The sequence below is a fragment of the Rhinolophus sinicus genome, linkage group LG05 (genome assembly GCF_036562045.2).
Source record: "Rhinolophus sinicus isolate RSC01 linkage group LG05, ASM3656204v1, whole genome shotgun sequence".
Lineage (NCBI taxonomy): Eukaryota > Metazoa > Chordata > Mammalia > Chiroptera > Rhinolophidae > Rhinolophus > Rhinolophus sinicus.
In genome coordinates, this window is record NC_133755.1 from 176,560,188 (window position 1) to 176,577,725 (window position 17,538).

Here is a 17,538-nt window from a genome sequence, read left to right on the forward strand (position 1 = left end):
TGAGGCCTGACACAAGTACTAAAACACAAAAACGACACATTTCCGTTCAAAGACCATGCATTCAAATGATGCCTTTCTCTGGAGCAGCGGGTGGATCTCGCCGTCACCCACTGCCATTCGATGCCAGCGTGGTGTTTTTCAGCTGACACTGCACAAGTGTCATTGACAACATGGTCCCCTCTAATTTTTGTTAAGACTGTCCTAAAGCTGAAAATAACAGACGTCCAACAGTGACATGTCTGGCACGTTGATACTAAATCCATGGTTCTTGTGAATATATTTCTTTGGTGTCCTTGTGGTCTTATAATATGGTTCATCAAATGCACTTTTAATTTTTTCTCCAAGATGGCTTTTTCTTGGTATTTAAGTAGGGGTATTATCCCAAGGCTGCAGGCGGAAACTTCCTGCTGACAGGTTTTCAGGAGAGACAGAGTTGCAGCAGAAAGCCCTTTCTTTTTCTGGAAGGCAGAATTGCACTTACATTGGCAAAAGGAACACCACACGTTGTTTCTGTTTCAGCATCAATGCTCCAACCCTTTTGCTAAATGTAAATTTTGTATGTTAAAGTGAGGTATTTGGTAGACTCAATGAAAAGGTCACATGGCTTAACTTTTTCTCTCTTTCCCTCAGCTAAAGCCAATTCAAATACGTTCAAATCCACTGTCTACATATAATCAGCAACTATGGCTGACATGTGTCGTTGAGTTGGATCAATCAAAAGGTATGAAGCCTGATATTTTGGTCTGATTTTCCTTTGTACAGAGCACCCTATTCTAAAGGTTGAAAGAGCTTTAAAATCTTTTAACAAGTGTTCAAAGATGTATTACAAGGATGGTCTTTATGCTTTAGAATAGCAACAAATTTGAAACCCCTTAAAAGCCCTCCAGAGTATGTTATGACGCAGCCTGCAGGTAGAGCTGGGGAGAGCTGGTCAGCTTAGTTAGCTCAGGGAGAGCTGGTGCATCTGGAGGCATTGTGACATTTTGATTGTCACATCTGGGGAGGAGGGGGTGCTACTGGTATAGAGTGGGGAGAGGCCAGGGGTGCTGTTAACACCCTCCAACGCACAGCACAGACGCCACAACAAAGATGTATCTGACCTCAAAGGATCAGGGTGCCGAGGCTGAACACCCCTGGCCTAGAGCATCCGCAGTGTATAACGAATTAGCTCCATCCGTCTAGAGTGGCGCTGGTTACCTGCTGTCCCCGGGGAAATGTGAACACGGTCACCCGCTTTATTTTCTGTGTCCAGGGATTCATATGAGGGACTGTGGTTGAGAAAGAATTTGAAAAGATAACACTATGACCACAGTAAATTCAGTGGGAAAAAAATGCATATTACAAAAATAAAACCTTTTTATAACATTTTAAAAAGATAAATACATTTGATATCACTGTGTATTTGTATGTCTAGGGTTGGGCACATACATGTTCATTATGGTTATCTTAGGTGGTGGGATTATAAGTGTTTAATGCCATCTATATATTTTTTTGTTCTCTGATTTTTTAACAATGAGCACATAACCAAAAGTAAATTGTGTATTCAGAAAAAATAAATGTATGTTTATATTAATATAAAAGTTAAATATTTATGTGGCAAATTGAAAAGTAAAATTACATTAGCCATGAAATATATATCCTTTGGTTGACATGAAACTGATGGATCTAAAATGGAAGTTTGGATATAGGCCCCCTGGGTAAGGGGTTGTAAGTAGAACCTAATGGAAAGGCTTTACTTTGCTGGCAAGTGTGGGGTTTTCAAAGATGCTGAGTGAGGCTGAGATGGCCAGAGGGCCCTCCTGGGTCGTCACAGAGCCAGGCAGGTACCTTAGTAGGTGTGACGTGCCTAATATGGTTTCTTTATACTGAGCTTCTTTCTTTTGTAGACACGTCTATTAAGACAAGCTTTCTTATGACTGTTAAAGTCAATGGTGTAACTCAAGATGGAACCACCACGTTTATTCATAACAAAGTTCACAATCGGACAAGGACCCTCTCCTGCGCAGCGGTGAGTGCGGTCAGCGGTACCTGAGTGTTCAGGCTACACGGTCGCAGACTCGCTTGTTAAGTAACAACATTGAGTCAGACCAACGACGGCATGGAGAACTCATCTAACTTCATACACTGATACCCTTGTGAATGCTTATAAACGTGCATACGTGCTGCACACACACAGACACACACACGCACACGTGCACACATACACTCTCTGAGCATATATGACTATGATACCTGCTTTTACTGTTGTGAACTTACTGCCTAGTGTGTCCATAGGTGACTAGGGATGGGCCGTCTGTCATTCATGCCTGCCGTGGTTCCATGGTCGTTTTTGGTCACGGGACTTTGGGTTGTTTCCAGCTGTGTGCTGGATGCCCCAATCCTCTGCGGGGCTGAGACGCAGGCCTCTCGGGAAGCGTGGCCTCCGTGCTGAGCTGCTTCAGGGTGCAGCGTGCGGCTCTGGAATAGGAAATCTGAGGCCCAGAGTGGGACGGGAGCCCTCACTTGGTTTTGTCGGCACCGCATTCTGTCAGAATCAGAAGAATCAGAACAAGGTCCCTGCTGTGGGGAGGAGGCCCTGCCAGGGCTCCGGGGTCGCGTGGGGAGCGTGGGGGAACCAGAAGGAGCATGAGTTTGGTTACAGGGTTGGGACAGCGGTTCCCGGCTGGGTCTCACGCCGGGTACCTCCTGGCCATTCCCTCACTCACTCCTCACAGTGGGCCCACGGAGCTTCATCTGTCATTAGAACCCCATTTTATACAAGAAGAAAACCAGGCTTAGAGAGGTCATGGCACTGGCCCAAGGTGACAGCGATAGTGAGGGAAGAAGCCAGGACTCAGCCCTGGTCTTTTATTCTGAAGATTGTGGCCTTAATGCCACCCACACCTAGTTAATAGCAGTGCGGTACTAGGCCTGTTTATCCTGGAGAGAAAGGATTCAGATAGGGAAGGACTCCGCTAAGCGGTGGGCCACTGGCTTTGGTCCCTCTGTGTGGATGGCTCTAAGGATCCTGAAATGAGTCAGAACCATAGCCTGCAGGGCAATGGATTGTTGGAAAGTGCGGCTGGCAGTGCCACCCTCACCCATCAGAATCACAGCCACATCTCCGCCCCAACCTGAGCAGGGGCTCTGCTGCGCTCCGTCTGTCAGCTGGACAAGGCAGGTGCTGCTTGGGAAGCCCCACAGGTGACCGGCCACTCGTCTGCCTCCAGTTATCACCGGTGTGAGTGGGGCCAGGCCGGTTTCTGACATGCATTCTCCTTGTCCGTAAGGGGGTTACACCTACCCTGCCTGTCTGGAAAGTGGCGAAGATCCAGTTGGATGTCACATGAGAGTGTGCGGAGTTTTTGCCAGCGTGAGGCATCCGCGTAACCCCACGTGCCTGTGTAGAGCAGGTGCTCCGTGAGTGCTGCTGAATAAACAGGAGGGGCGACAGGTGTGGGATCTGCAGGGACACTGGACAAGCAGGGCCTCCCCTCCGTCCCCAGGCAGATGGCCTGGAGGCTGGCCTCAGCAGCTGGCATTGCTGTTTCTCCATGACAGGTGGTCAGTGACTTGATCCTGGGGCCAGTGTAACTGATCTTGCTGGTTTGTCTGGGACTGAGGGGTTTCCTAGGACTTGGGGCTTTCCTTTTAAAAACGGGGACGTCCCAGGCCCACTGGGACGTGTTGGCTGCCCTACTTGAAGCCCGATTTTTGATTAGAGCCAGGCTGCTGTGAGGTCACTTGTCTGTACTACCTCTTGGAGGCGCCCGCCATTTGTGCACCTCGACAGGGGCCCTTCTTGGCCGCCATGGTTTCTCCCCTCCCCCGTTGGTGGCCCTACTTTGGTGCCACTGTTGGGGACTTCTTCTGTGGTTCTCTCTCTGCTCACGTCTCTCCCTAACCTTGCAAGGAGCATTGCCCTGACTTAAAAAAGAAATGGAACTTTTTGTTACAGAGATATTGACCACATGCACCATGGCTTGAACTTAGGGCCCCCAAATCTTCAGGTGGTTTCCCTGTAGTTTTTTAAACTTGAAGATGTATGTATGCAGCTTGAGGTAGACCTCTTCTTAGTTGAATACCCCACCCCCGGCCCCGTAAATCCGGACAGATTCTTAACTTGTAAGAAGTGCTTATCTATGCAGCACAAATATGTCCACTGATACAGACCTGTTTGTCACACAGAGTCCTTAGCTGCCCCTCCCCATGCATCACCCTGTGACCCAACTGGGAGACACAGATGGATTTGGTCTTGTTGTGACCAGGGCCCTGGGAGCAGGTGGCCGGTCACATGACGGGAGCTGATCGGGTAGAAGAGAAATCACAGCTCAGAAGTGATAAAAATAGCAACTGTTGGGCGGCCAGATGGCTCAGTTGGTTAGAGCACGAGCTCTCAACAGCAAGGTTGCCGGTTCAATTCCCGCATGGGATGGTGGGCTGTGCCCCCTGCAACTAAAGATTGAAAATGGCGACTGGACTTGGAGCTGAGCTGCGCCCTCCGCAACTAGATTGAAGGACAACTTGGAGCTGATGGGCCCTGGAGAAACACACTGTTCCCCAATATTCCCCAATTAAATTTAAAAAAAAAAGTTAAAAATTGCAAAAACCACAATTAAAAAAAAAAAAAAATAACAATTGCCTCGTGTTTCAGCCATGGCATAGCAGGGCCCATGGTCACGAGCTGCCGTCCGTCCCCAAGCCCATGGCGGCAGCCTTCTCTGCAGGCCCGGCGTCGCTAGTTGGCCTGAGGGTTTTGAGAGATTTCTGACCAGTACCTTCATGTTGCCTTCACGCCACACACACTCGGCTCTTCTCCGCCTTCTTTCCTGTCACTTAGGTCAGCACCACCTCTCTGCCGATTGTCCTCTTACCGTTTTGATGCTTCTTATAATTCCCCCAGACCTGTTTTCCTCCCCTGACCTCAGACATTCCTGGCTTGGGAAACCTTGGGTCAATAGTAGGGGTGACCCGACCCTGTTCAGAGCCACAGTGCTAACAAGCCACCAGAAAGCCACAGAGCTGCTGGTTTGCTCTGGGCACAGACAGCGTCTTCTGTCAGACAACTTCTGAAGGGGCATGCTGGCCGGGCTGGCATGGCTGGGCAGAGGTGTGTGGGGAGCGGTCTGCTCGCCTGGCCACCATACACAACCACATCCCCCTCACCACTCTGAAAAGAGGAGACCCGATTCTTAATTCTGAAGGACAGAAGGAAGGGGCTCTTGGCAGAGAAACGAGCACTACACGATCACGTTAGCTTTGTTTGCACGGCCTTTGGCTTGAGGCATCCTGGCCTCCTAACAGACTGCAGGGGCCTCTGTGTCGGGAACTACAGGCTAATCGGGAGGGAGAAAAACACGTAATCCACTGTGTGTCGTTAGGGCAAGTGCAGAACTGGGCCAAGGAGGAAAGTCAGGCGAGGGGTCTGATTAGTAGTCAGCCTTAACTTACATCCCTGGGCACGAGTGTAGCTGTGGAAATGGCAGGTTTGTGTCTCACTCTTAATTTTTTATGCAGGTGCATATCATTTTGAATTATCCAAAGTAAAAAGAGTCTAATGACTGTAAATCATATTTGTTTCCAGAAACACCCATTTGGGTCTTTCTTTCTAAGAACTGTTTTTGGCTGGCATCTGAACTTTTCGGGGCTTCTGGCAAGTTCCCAGGAGCTGGTCATTTGTGATCGTCTGCTGTGGAAATGTGTTACTTCATGGGTCAGTTGGCGGGAGTGTGTCTTGCTTGCTTAAAGGCACAAATCTTCCTGTGTCTTTGCAGAAGTGTGCAGAAATTATTGTGGCTCACCTCGGCTACTTGAATTACACTCAGTATACAGTGACTGTGGGATTTGAAGACCTGGACCTACCATCCATCAAGGAAATGAATTTTACAGTAAGTATCCCAGCTGACCTCACGTGTTTGCGCAGCTCATTTGTTCAGCTCCCAGTCTTCTGTCGAGTGAGGGAAATAACACAGCATCGAAATCATGGTCTTTGGGCCGGTGGAAGACATGTACAGTTTTTTTTAAAGTATAGGAAAACCACAATTTCTTAAGGATATGGAACCAAGAATAGCTTAAAGAAACAGCGTGAAACTGGAAACTCTTCATGGTGCTCCTGGGATTTAGAGCGCGGAGAATAGTGTTCCATTTGGAGGTAATCAACAGCCCTCCTAGGAAGGCAGGGCTTCCCTCTGCAGCCCCTGAGTGGCTGTCAGACCTGCCAGGACCTGCTCTCACGTGGCCTGCCATAGTTGCAGAGGTCTGATTGTTAGACTTTCCTGTGTTGTGTCCAGCTGAAATCCACCTCCCTATTCCTTCCACTCATGGGCAGGCGTATAACCAGCAGAGTGACTAGGACTACGGGTTTTAGATCGGATGGGTGTGTTGGGTTCAAGTCTAGGAGCCATCGTTTATAGTTTGACATTGGTAAGCCTCCATTCCTTGTCTGTAAAATAGCTACCTCGTTAAGCTGTGGCTGTTAAATGAAGGTATTAATGGGTTCCTTTTTGAAAATAACACTTATTGAGATATAACTCACATCCCATAAAATTTACCCTTTTAAAGTGTATGATTCAGTGGTTTTTAGTATTTCACCGAGTTGTGCACCCAGTACCACTAATTCCAGAGTGTTTCATCACCCCAAAAAGAAGCCCATTAGTTAGTAGTCATTGCCCATCCCTCCCTCTCCAAGCCCCTAGCAGTTACCATCTTCTGTCTGTGGATTTGCCTATTCTGGACATTTCATATGAATGCAGTCATACAGCATGTGGTGTCTTGTGAATGACTTCTTCCACTAAGCATAACATTTTCAAAGTTCATCCATGCTGTTGTGGGTGTCAGTATTTCATTCCTTTTTTGCTGAATACTATTTCACTGTGGGTACACTCCATTTTGTGTATCTCTTCAAAAGTTGGTGCATATTTTGGGTTGTTTCCATTCTTGGCTATTACGAATAATGCTGCTGTGAGCATTTAGTAAAGAAAGCTAGAAGGCTATCTCTGAGTGGTGGGATTAATGTTTAATTTTTTGCTGTTTTTCATAATGAGCTCTTACTACCTTTATAATCAGAAGAGAAAATTATACTATATGTGTGTGTGTGTGTGTGTGTGTGTGTGTGTGTGTGTGTGTGTATATATATATATATATATATATATATATGTTTGGTTGTTGTTTTTTTAAGGCTCCTAAAACAGCTGATGTTTGAAGGGGAAGTCCAGGATATGTTCTAGCCATTCACTCTGAGAAGCTGGGTTATGGGAGACCTGCCTTAGAGAATCACAGTAATATTGTCTCCAGCTCGTATAGAGACGCGTTGAGAAATTAGAGAACCGTACGCCAAGTGTTTCTATGTCTTTCCTAAAATTGCTCTTGAAGACAGGTCCATTATGTTGTGAACTTTGATCTAAATCTCCAAACAGAAGTCCTTTTGTCTATATGTTACAACTCACGTTTCTCTTTTGTATTAGCTGCTAGACATTTCAGAAATAAGTTTTATGCTGAACTGTAGTTATTACTAACGTCTGTGTATAGGTTTCTAGTATAATTATTACTGTCTTTACAGTTTTACCATTTGAAAAACTTTGAAAATTGTTTCTGTTGAATCTGGCTTTTTAATTAGAAGCTGCCTGTATTCCTTTTTGTAAGTAAACAAGGCGTAAGGAATAAAATACATCTTAAAAGTATGTTAGCGATACTATTACACACCCACCGGAATGGCTAAAAGGAAAAAGACGAGAAGATGCCGAGTTGGCAAGGCTGTGGGGCCCCTGGAGCCCCTCCCCCGCCTGCTGGTGAAAGAGCGAATTGATGCAGAGGAGGTGCAGGCACGTACTTGCCCACAGACGTGCATTACATATTCATGTCGCAGGAGCACAACTCTCAATAGCTCCAAACCATAGACGACTCATCAGCAGTGGAATGAACACACAGATCATGGTCTGTTCCTATAATGGAATATTACGCAGCAATGGGAATGAAACATTACACCTCCGTGCAACACACGGCATGACTTTCATAAGCATAGTGTGGGCTGAAATAAGCTAAATACAAAGTAGCACATAGCGTATGATTCTATTTATATAAGTGACATTAGTGTTACTCTTGGTAGATTAGTGACTTGAAGGGGCCATAAAAGGAGGGGCTTGGGGGTGCCGTGGAGTGTCTTGATCGGAATACTGTTTATGCTGGTGTGTTCAGTTTGGGACCTCCATTGAGGTGTACACTTGGGATGTGTGTGCCATTATTGGTAAGAATATTACCTTTCAGTAAAAACGTAATAAAATATGTAACGCACTTTCCATCAGAGCTCAGCAGCCTGCTGCCTGGTAACCACATACGTTTCTTTAGACAGTTCTTGCTTCTTCAACAGAATTTGACTTTTGAGAATTTCTATTCCCTTTGTTTGGCATTTCCTTCGAAATCTTTGGTGTTTGGAGTTTTGAGTCGTGTTCTCAAAGTCTAGGGTCCATTCTCACCGTGTGTGGTGGGGCCCTGGCTCTCATATAAGACTCCAGGGTCTTCGGGACACCGTCCCCTGGGCATCACCATTGGTTTCACTTGCCAGCTCTTCCTCCTTGAGGAAAATCAGGTTCAAGGGAAAATTACACTGGTTGCTTCCTCAGACTACTGGGAGGTAGAATTGTCACCAGGGCAAGCCCAGAGTGTTCAGATGCTGTTTATAGCAGCATGTGTCTGTCCTTAAGCAGACGTCTAGATGGCTGTGTCCCCTTCCCTGCCTCAGCCTGCGTGCAGGCGTTACCTTGTCTGGCCTTGTTGTTAATACCGTGTCCCCTTCATTTGAGAAGCTTGATCTTCTCCCCTTTTGTCCGCAGTCCCATATTCTATGAACGTTTGGTTCATTGACTTCTACTTACGTCTTTTTGAAGTTGAGTGGCATCCTTCTATCTCTGCCTCGTTTATAACTCTCGTTCTTTTGAGTGTATCGTGTACACGCCCCATTGCCATGTTCAAGCCAAGCTCACCCGCCAGGTCTTACAGGTACAGCTTGTCTCTGATTTTACAAGTTCGTCTTTGTGGCTGTGCTCTGCATACGCAGTGGAGAGCAGACTTTAGACACCATGCCGACGGCTTTTACTCACTTTTCTGTCAGTGTCTCCTGAGTTTTGTGAGCCCTTCTCTGCACACATCACGGCAGCACTGTGTCTTCACAGTGAAGCGTTTTCCCCTCTAATTAAATGCTCTCCAGGTCAATCTTTGTGTGACACTCTCGCCAGCTGCTCATATCTCATTTCCTCCTTTTCCTTCCTAAGCCACAACCTTTCCCTGGGGGGTGAGATTAGAACAGCAACCTATGTTCCCGAGCCCTTCAGTTTTCCATCCAGGGACGTCCTCTGCTTTCCTCGTGAGTTGGGGAGACTGGCCGCAGGCATCCGTAAGCACAGAGCAGCTTCTGGCTCACACTCGTTCATTAGGACAAATGACAGAAGCAGGGCTTAGGTTCCCGCCCCAAATAGTTCTGTATAATAGTTTTCACTTCCGTTTTCAAGTCTTGGAAACCCAGGCTGTGCATCTGAACATGGGACCCGATTCCAGGGGTTGCTTTGTGCTGCACAGGTTGCCGGGAGAAGCGCGGATCTGAGCAGCCTGTACCTGATACACCTGCACACTGTGTGTCCCTGTGGCTTTCCCATTTGGAGGACTCTCTGAGGACGTCATAAAATATTTGTTGTCTGCCAAAAAAGTAGTCAGCTCATGGTGGCATTTGTACTGATTTTATTTTTTTAAGTTCAATGGCTTCATGTCTGCACAGGATTTGACATCGTATTTTCTTGCATGTAGTCCAGCAGGTGCTCAGCAAACGTGGGCAGAGGAACTAGAGCAAACCTCTAGATTTTAATTAGGGAGAAGTGACCCAGGTCATGAAGTCAGCACTTGTTCCAAGTGTCAATTCATGGTATGACAAGGTGAGCCCAGTCTCTGAAAGGACAAAGACGGCTTTGTGAACGCCAAAGGACCTGGACACAAAAGCCAAGAATGGATGGATAGTGCTTAAGATTTCAGAGTAAATGTCTGAAGCCTGATGTTTTCTGGGATTTTATTCTGTTTATTTCCTTTTACTTACGTTAATTACAGATTTGGCACTTAAAAATAAATGCGAAAACAAACCCCCCTAATTCCACAGGATTGCTTTCGTCCAGTAGCCGCTCTCGTAATCACGGTGCTGGCCCAGGTAGCGGCCAGTCTCAATCCCTGTGGAGCTTTGCCCTCGCACCCCGCGTCACAGCATCCAAGCCGACCAGAGGGCCGCTGTCTGTGGTGGAGCGGCCAGGGCCGGGTCTCTGAGCCTCACGCAGTCTTTCGGGCTCACTCAAGGGAAAAGAAAGGCTTTTTAAGCCGCTGGTAGAAGTGAAAGCCAGATGGAGCTGTGAGGCCACTCTGGCCTTGGAGGAACACAGAGGTGGTTCCTCGCAGCCGCTGCTACCAAGGCAGCCTCCAGAGGGAGGTCGTATGTGGAAATGGTCCCCTGGACCAGGAAGGGGAGGGAAGGAGCCACGGGAAAGCACGACTGGAGTGGGTGTAACATGGGTATTGGGTGCCCACCGCCCAGGTACAGCTCATGCTCGGCGCCTCCTGGACGCCTGGCTTCCCAGCATCTTCCTTGTCCATCCCAGCTCCGCGTCTTTCTCCTCCCTCCAATTCACTCATCTTTTAGAACTCAAATGCCTATTTCAGGTGGAGCTATATTTATGGAATAAATTCTTTCTTAGTACTAATTTTGAAACTGAATTGAGTGTAAAAATACATACTTTCTTCATTGTTACTTTAAACATATTTCGTGAGTTTTTTCCTGATGGTAACACTTTTTTCTCTCTTGGTTATGCCTTAGAAACTGTTTTCTCAGCTAAGATGTGTATTTTCTATTTGAATATTACGTTCACAGCAATAGTCCCCCCGTCAGTGCTCGCGCTCACTGCTGTGATAGTTCTGTAAACGTTGTAAGACGTAAACACTTAGCGATGTCGTACTAGTTGTCTTATGTTATGGATTTTAATAGCAGCTGTGATTTACCGGACTTGTGCTGTTTGCCAGGCGGGCGCTATGCTAAACTTTTCAACGGCGTCATCTTACTGAGGTGTTATGATACTTCTGCGAAGCAGGTGATAGTATCCCCATCACATGGAGGAGAAAGCCAAGGTTTAGTGAGATTAAATACGTTCCCCAACAAGGAAACAGAAGAGCTGGGATTTGAACCGGAGTCTCTGGCTTCAGATTTCATGTGCCCTAATCACTGTGCTCTCCACTTTCCCTTTGACATCGATTGTAGCTGTTAGTTTTTGTTGGATGGCTTTTTTGAGTATAATTGACGTACAGTGAAGTGCATGTATTTAAACTACAAAATCTGATCAATTTTGATATCTGCGTGTACCTGGGAAACCATCACCACAACCAAGGTAACAGGCACACCCATCCCTAAAGATTTTCTCATGCCCCTGCCTCCTGTTTCCTCTTGTCCCCAGGCCACCACCAAGCTGCTTTCTTTAAAGGTACTTCTGCATTTTCTAGAATTTTATATAAATGGAATCATAATATGTTTGAATTCTTTGGCTCAACATAATTATTTTAAGATCGATTGCTGATATTGGGTATATCAGTAGTCTACTCTCTTTTGTCCCTGAGTCCACTGTGTGGATATAGCAATAAGTGTTTATCTGTTCACCCACAGATAGACGTTTAGATTGTTTCCAGTTCTGGGCTGTTATAAATAAAGCTGCCGTAAACATTTGGGTACAAATCTTTATCTGGACATGTGCTCTCATTTCTCTTGGGTAAATACCTAGGAATGGAATGGCTGGCTCATAGGTAGGGGTGTTTTTAACTGTTTAAGAAACTGACAAACTGTTTTCCAAAATGGTTCTATTGTTTTACATTCCCACCAGCAGTGAGAGTTCCAGCTTCACATCCTCGTCAGCACTTGGTATGGTCAGTGTTTTCCATTTTGGCCATTTTAATAGGTGTGTTGTGGTTATTACAGTGCGGCTTTACTTTACAGTGCTTTGAAATGTTGTCTTCTGGCTTGCATTTTCTGACAAGAAATCTGCTATTCTTAGCTGTGTCCCTCCCCTCCTGCCCCTTAGCCCCCACTTTTAAGATTTTTCTCTTGTACTTATTTAAACAATTTGATGATCGTGTTCCTTGGTGTACTTTTCTTCAGATTTCTTATACTTAGGGTTCATTGAGCTTCTTGGACTTGTGAGTTTATAGTTTTCATCAAATTTGGGAACATTTTGGCCATTATTTGTTCAAATATTTTTTCTATCCTCCTGCCCCTCCCTTCTCCCCCAAAGAAATTCAGGGACTCCAAATACTCATCACTTAGGCCACTTGAAGTTGTCTCCCAGCTTACAGATGCTCTGTTTATTTTTTCTCTGTTTCATTGTAGATCTTTTTTTTTTTTTTTTTTTTTTTTAGTTTCAGGTGTACAAAACAATGTAATAGTTAGATATTTACACCCCTCACAAAGTAATAAACCCCCTCCCCTAATCTACTACCCCTCTGACATTGTATATAGGTGAGGGGATTAGAAAGCACAAATTGGTAATCACAAGATTTCCATGGGGTACAAAAGACAGTTTGGGGAATATAATCAATAGCATTGTAAAGATTTTGTAGGGTGTCCGATGGGCACTTGTCTTATTAGGGAGTCCACTTCATGGACGGTGTAGATGCCTGATCATTGTAGATTGTTCACGTTGCTGTGTCTTCACATTCACTGATCTCTGTAGTGTGTGCTGTGCTGTTGGTCATTTTCCAGGCCTCTACTTCCTATGTCCAGTCTTTCCTCTAGCTTCTTGATGTCCTTATGTGCGGATTCTGTCATCAGTGATGTCTGGGTCAGCTTTGACTAATTACCTTTTTCCTCGTTATGGTTCATATTTTGTTGCTTTTTTCATATGCCTGGTTATTTGTGATTCAATGCAAGACATTACTGACTGTTAGAGCTTGTATCCTTATAAATATTCTTGAGCTTTGTTCAGGGATGTTATAAAATTACTTGGACATGGTTTGATCTTTTTGGGTCTTGCTTTTAAACTTCCTTAGGTGGGACCAAAGCAGCATTAAGTCTAATCCCCTCCGCCCCCCACCCGTAAAAGCCTTGGGAGCACGCTGCCCAGTGCCCGTGACTGCGTTTCCCCCCTGCCGTGGGAGCAGGCACTGCTCCTGGCCTCTGTGAGTGCTGTGAGCCTTTCAGGGATTTGCCCCAGCCCTGGATGGTTTCCCCACACTCATGCGCTGGTCAGTGCTCAGGTGAACGTGTGAGGGGATGGCCTCTGGCAGGTATCTGGTGCTCGCTCTCTGTACAGCTCTCCTCTCAGGGCTCTGTTTTGTGACTCGGAGCTAGTAAACTGTCTCCTTGCTCCCCCTGTGGGAGACCACGAGGTTCTGCTTGGGTTCCCCCCATGGTTTGGGGCTGCCAGACAGTGCACCTCTTCCTATCAGCCAGAGGTTTTTATCTTTCATTGCCTCATGTCCAGTGTCTTATACTGTGGGGTGTGTGTGTGTGTGTGTGTGTGTGTGTGTGTGTGTGTGAGAGAGAGAGAGAGAGAGAGAGAGAGAGAATGAGAATGTTTCAGGCAAGTTTAAATCTAGTGTCTATAACTCTGTATCTGTTCTTAAGTGGATTTTTGAAACTGCTCAGATGAGTTCCCTTCAGTGCGTTAAGTGATGGGCTCGTTGGCCCAGTGCAGCATTCTGGGGTCTGGTGGGGAATCTGCCGCTGGCTTGTGACCGAGGTTGGCAGGGCTGCCTTCTGCCGGCCTCAGCGTGTGGCCTGCATCCTCGGCTCTGTCAGGTGTACACCTGGCGTGAGGGAAACTACGCTGTCACCGCAAGCACTGGCAACGAATGCACTGTGCTTTTTTGGTTTCAGATTCATTTTTATGTTTCACTTCATGTTTTACAACATCCTACCTACTCACAGTTTTGCATCTTTAAAAAAAAAAGTCTGTTTCTTTTATTGGAAAGCATGGCTCTCTCTACTAAAGAAATTAACAGTGTTGATTTAATATGAAGTTTAAAAGCCAGATGCTCTTACTGCGATTATAGAATAATTTATTTGCCAGATTCATCATTAGTTAACACCATTTGAAACTATTTTCAACCCTTGGTAATCAATATTTACAAAATCTGTGTTCTGCAGAATTAAAAATCAAATATACTAAGTGTTAAAATTTTAGAGCACATAGAAAGTATAAGGTAAGAGAATATTTTAAGTTACCTACTGTCTCATGTGTAGAGATAACCATTATTAATAATCTGGTGTACTTCCTTTTAGATGCACATATGTTTTTCAGATTGTTTCCCCACTTTCCATTTTAGTGGAAGACTTACGACCCTGTGTTTTCCCAGTGGGAAGTGTGGTTCCGGTTCATCTTCCTGGTGCTTACTTTCATTGTCACTGTAAGTACCATTCAGACACGTCAGATTCCAGAAAGGGCAAAGTCAGTTTATGGTTTGTGATTATCCAAGTGTGAGCTGCCCGGGAGACTTACCTGAATTCTGAGCGACTCCATCCAGTGGCCGACCTGATATTACTAAACAGTCCATATGTCTGCTCGATGCTGCTGTGCGAAAAGAGTCCGTGGGGTCTTTTAGCACGGACTTCTGTGTAGTGGAATGGGAATCACAGATCACTGACTTGTGAGTAAGCTTTCGTCAGTATGCAGTGACAAATGGCACGTCCCCTGTGGTGGCAGGAAGTCTGCCTTACTTGAGTAACCTTTGAGTGCAGAGACAGCACATTCTTGGGTTTTTGCATCAGAAACTGGCGCCAGACCTTTCTTCTCTTCAGGAGTGAGCCACAGAGTGGGTTTCGAAGTGCAGGCTTCTGGCTCCTTTGGGATCAAAGCTCAGTGTCCACAAGCACCGAGTGGCTTAAGGGGTGACGCTAACCCTTAACACATAGGTGATCCCCACAGAGGCCCGGTCAGTGAACCTAACAGGCTGCCGGAAGTGACCCCTCCATCTAGGAAGTCCAAATTGCCTAGAAAATCATTGGCTTGTGTTATAGAAAAAAAAACAAAAAGAAAAAATAACTCCAGGGCTGAAAACCACAAATTGTCGAATGTCTTAAAGCAGTTTAAAGAACTTCTCCCGTGAGCCACCGCACCTTCCTGTGGTCGCCCTGACCATGGCGTTTCTTCGGGGAGCCCTGGTGCCCTCCCTAGTACAGGTGTTGCACTGCTGGGAGCATGTGGCCTGGACCTCGGGAAGGTCCTTCTCTGTGGGCTCCGTTACATTCTTGTCCCCTCCTGCCTGATGACAACAGCTTGTGACCCTGTGACCTTGGCCCCTTTGCAGCAGTTCACCGTCTGGTCTCAATTGTCACGGATGGTCTCGGTTGGTAGTGATTTCAACAAGGGGTTCACTCAGAGGTCGAGCCTGGCACATGCCCGTCCATTTGGGCAGACGTGTGATGCTAAGCGGGTGTCAGCCAGGGCAGTGACAGAGGTTGCTTTGGTTTGCAGTGCCTGTTCGCACATTCCCTCCGGAAGTTTTCCATGCGGGACTGGGGGATCGAGCAGAAGTGGATGTCCATCCTTTTGCCTCTGCTGCTGCTTTATAACGGTAGGTGCCATTTCTATTCAGGAGTTTTCCCCTTTAAAATTCAAAGCTGGCAGGCATCTGAGAGGTGGCCTGGCCTGAGTCTCCAGAAGTGCCCAGGGTGGGGTTGGGGGGTGGAAAGAACAGGCAGTAGCACCCCCCCACCACCACCACCAGCACGATGCCCAGCCGCTTTCACAAATGAGTAACTGCTCGGGTAGTTAAAACCTGGAAGGACTATAGACACAGCCTTCTTGGAACTTGGCTGAAGGTGACAAGCACGCCGTCTGTTCCTCGTCCCCTGCTCCAGGCGTCCATGGCTTCCAGTGCTGCAGCCACGACTGCCAGGCCTGTGGGCAGGAGCGGATGGTGGGAGCAGGCGGCGTTTTGTAATGATCACTGGAGCAATCTGTGCATTGCTGTTAGGTGTTTTGAAAAACAAAACAGCCTTTAGTTGACTACCTCCCCAGGTGCTGGTGCACTGCCTTCCTCAGGCTGCCTTCCGTTTGCATTCCAGATCCATTGTTCCCGCTGTCCTTTCTGGTGAACAGCTGGCTCCCCGGGATGCTGGACGACCTCTTCCAGTCTGTGTTCCTGTGCGCCTTGCTGCTCTTCTGGCTGTGCGTGTCCCACGGGATACGGGTCCAGGTGAGCGCTGCCGCCGGAGTGGCCACACTGTCCTCTGTCGGCCTCCGCGGCTCGTGCGTAACCCGCACCTGCCCTTGACGGTCTGTCTCCAGCCTCGTTGTCAAGAGAAGAATGCTCTGTGCAGAAATGGTTTGAGCATCTGTGATGCAGTGCAGTCTAGTGGGGGTTGGTGGTTAGCTCGAATTATTAACTTCCCCATTCCTTACTCATTTTTTCTTTTTCTTTTTAGGGAGAAAGGCGGTGTTTGACTTTCTATTTGCCTAAATTCTTCATTGTTGGACTGTTGTGGTTGGCTTCTGTCACACTGGGAATATGGCAGACGTGAGTAATTTTACTGTGTGTGAAACTTCAGTATGGAAAGCCTGTGGCATCGTGGACAGAGCGAGTCCGACTGTATGTTGTGACCTCATCCAGAAAGGAATCTGTCACCCAGTGTCTCCCGATGGGCACTGAGACGTGAACTGCGGGCTCATTTTTGCTTGAATGGCATGTGGAGGTAGACATGATTCTTCTGGCCTCATAGGAGAACGAAAGCGACCGCGTCCTTTCAGGTTCCTCCTTCAGAGACGCGAAGGCTTCGCTCGGGTCGGCTCCTGCCCACCAGGCGTTGTAGTCGCTCCTTTAGTCGCCAGCGTCGGGACTTCCCCACCTTACAGCAGCTCCCAGAGTTTATCTTTGTTGGTATTTCTGTCCTTCTGTAAAATGGTGCCCCGCGGATTTACTGCAGATACTAGTTCCATCCATTTTGGGGGCATCGAACTTCATGACATAATGACAGGACTGAGTCACGTCTTCTCCACGTCCCTCTCCCTGCCTACCTGTCATCTCAGCGACCCATTTCACTTCAAAATGAGTTTCACGGACGTTTGTATTCACTTTCATTGCTTTGTGTGCCCGTGTTTTTCGTAGTGCCCATGTATGTGATTGAAAGGTGCCAGGGAAACAGATCCTAGAGATTTTCATAATGAAAAATTCTGCTCCTTCACAGTGCTGGTGGCTGGACAGTTACGTTAGTAGCATCCTATGTGTTTTCAGTGTGAAATTTAGGATTTCTCATAAATTTAGGATTCTTTTTAAAAATCCTTTACTGTTGGTTAACAAGTAGTTTATATCAATACGTTAAAAAATCTAAGTGAAAGTATAAAATAAAAAGTAAACTTGTTATTAATCTATGATTTTTTTATAACATATTTTTAGAGTTAATGAACTACACGATCCAATGTACCAGTATCGAGTGGATACAGGAAATTTTCAGGTAAGGGTTGTTAATGAAGCCTGAGGAGGTTTTTTTAATGGTATTTAAAAATATATATTGAATTTTGTAACTAAAATCGTGCTGTCAACACAAGCTTG

At 46.4% G+C, this 17,538-nt stretch overlaps 1 protein-coding gene across 6 annotated transcripts in view; it reads left to right on the forward strand.

The window, feature by feature from the left end:
- TMEM181 (transmembrane protein 181) overlaps positions 1–17,538 on the forward strand; it is a 63,309-nt gene that overhangs the window by 34,565 nt on the left and 11,206 nt on the right. For all 6 annotated transcript variants that reach the window (XM_074333763.1, XM_019749187.2, XM_074333766.1 and 3 more), the window contains 8 exons: positions 631–721; positions 1,887–2,008; positions 5,754–5,867; positions 14,314–14,394; positions 15,462–15,561; positions 16,055–16,185; positions 16,415–16,506; positions 17,383–17,440. In XM_074333763.1, the coding sequence (XP_074189864.1) occupies positions 631–721; positions 1,887–2,008; positions 5,754–5,867; positions 14,314–14,394; positions 15,462–15,561; positions 16,055–16,185; positions 16,415–16,506; positions 17,383–17,440 (789 nt within the window). The remainder of the gene's footprint in view (positions 1–630; positions 722–1,886; positions 2,009–5,753; positions 5,868–14,313; positions 14,395–15,461; positions 15,562–16,054; positions 16,186–16,414; positions 16,507–17,382; positions 17,441–17,538) is intronic.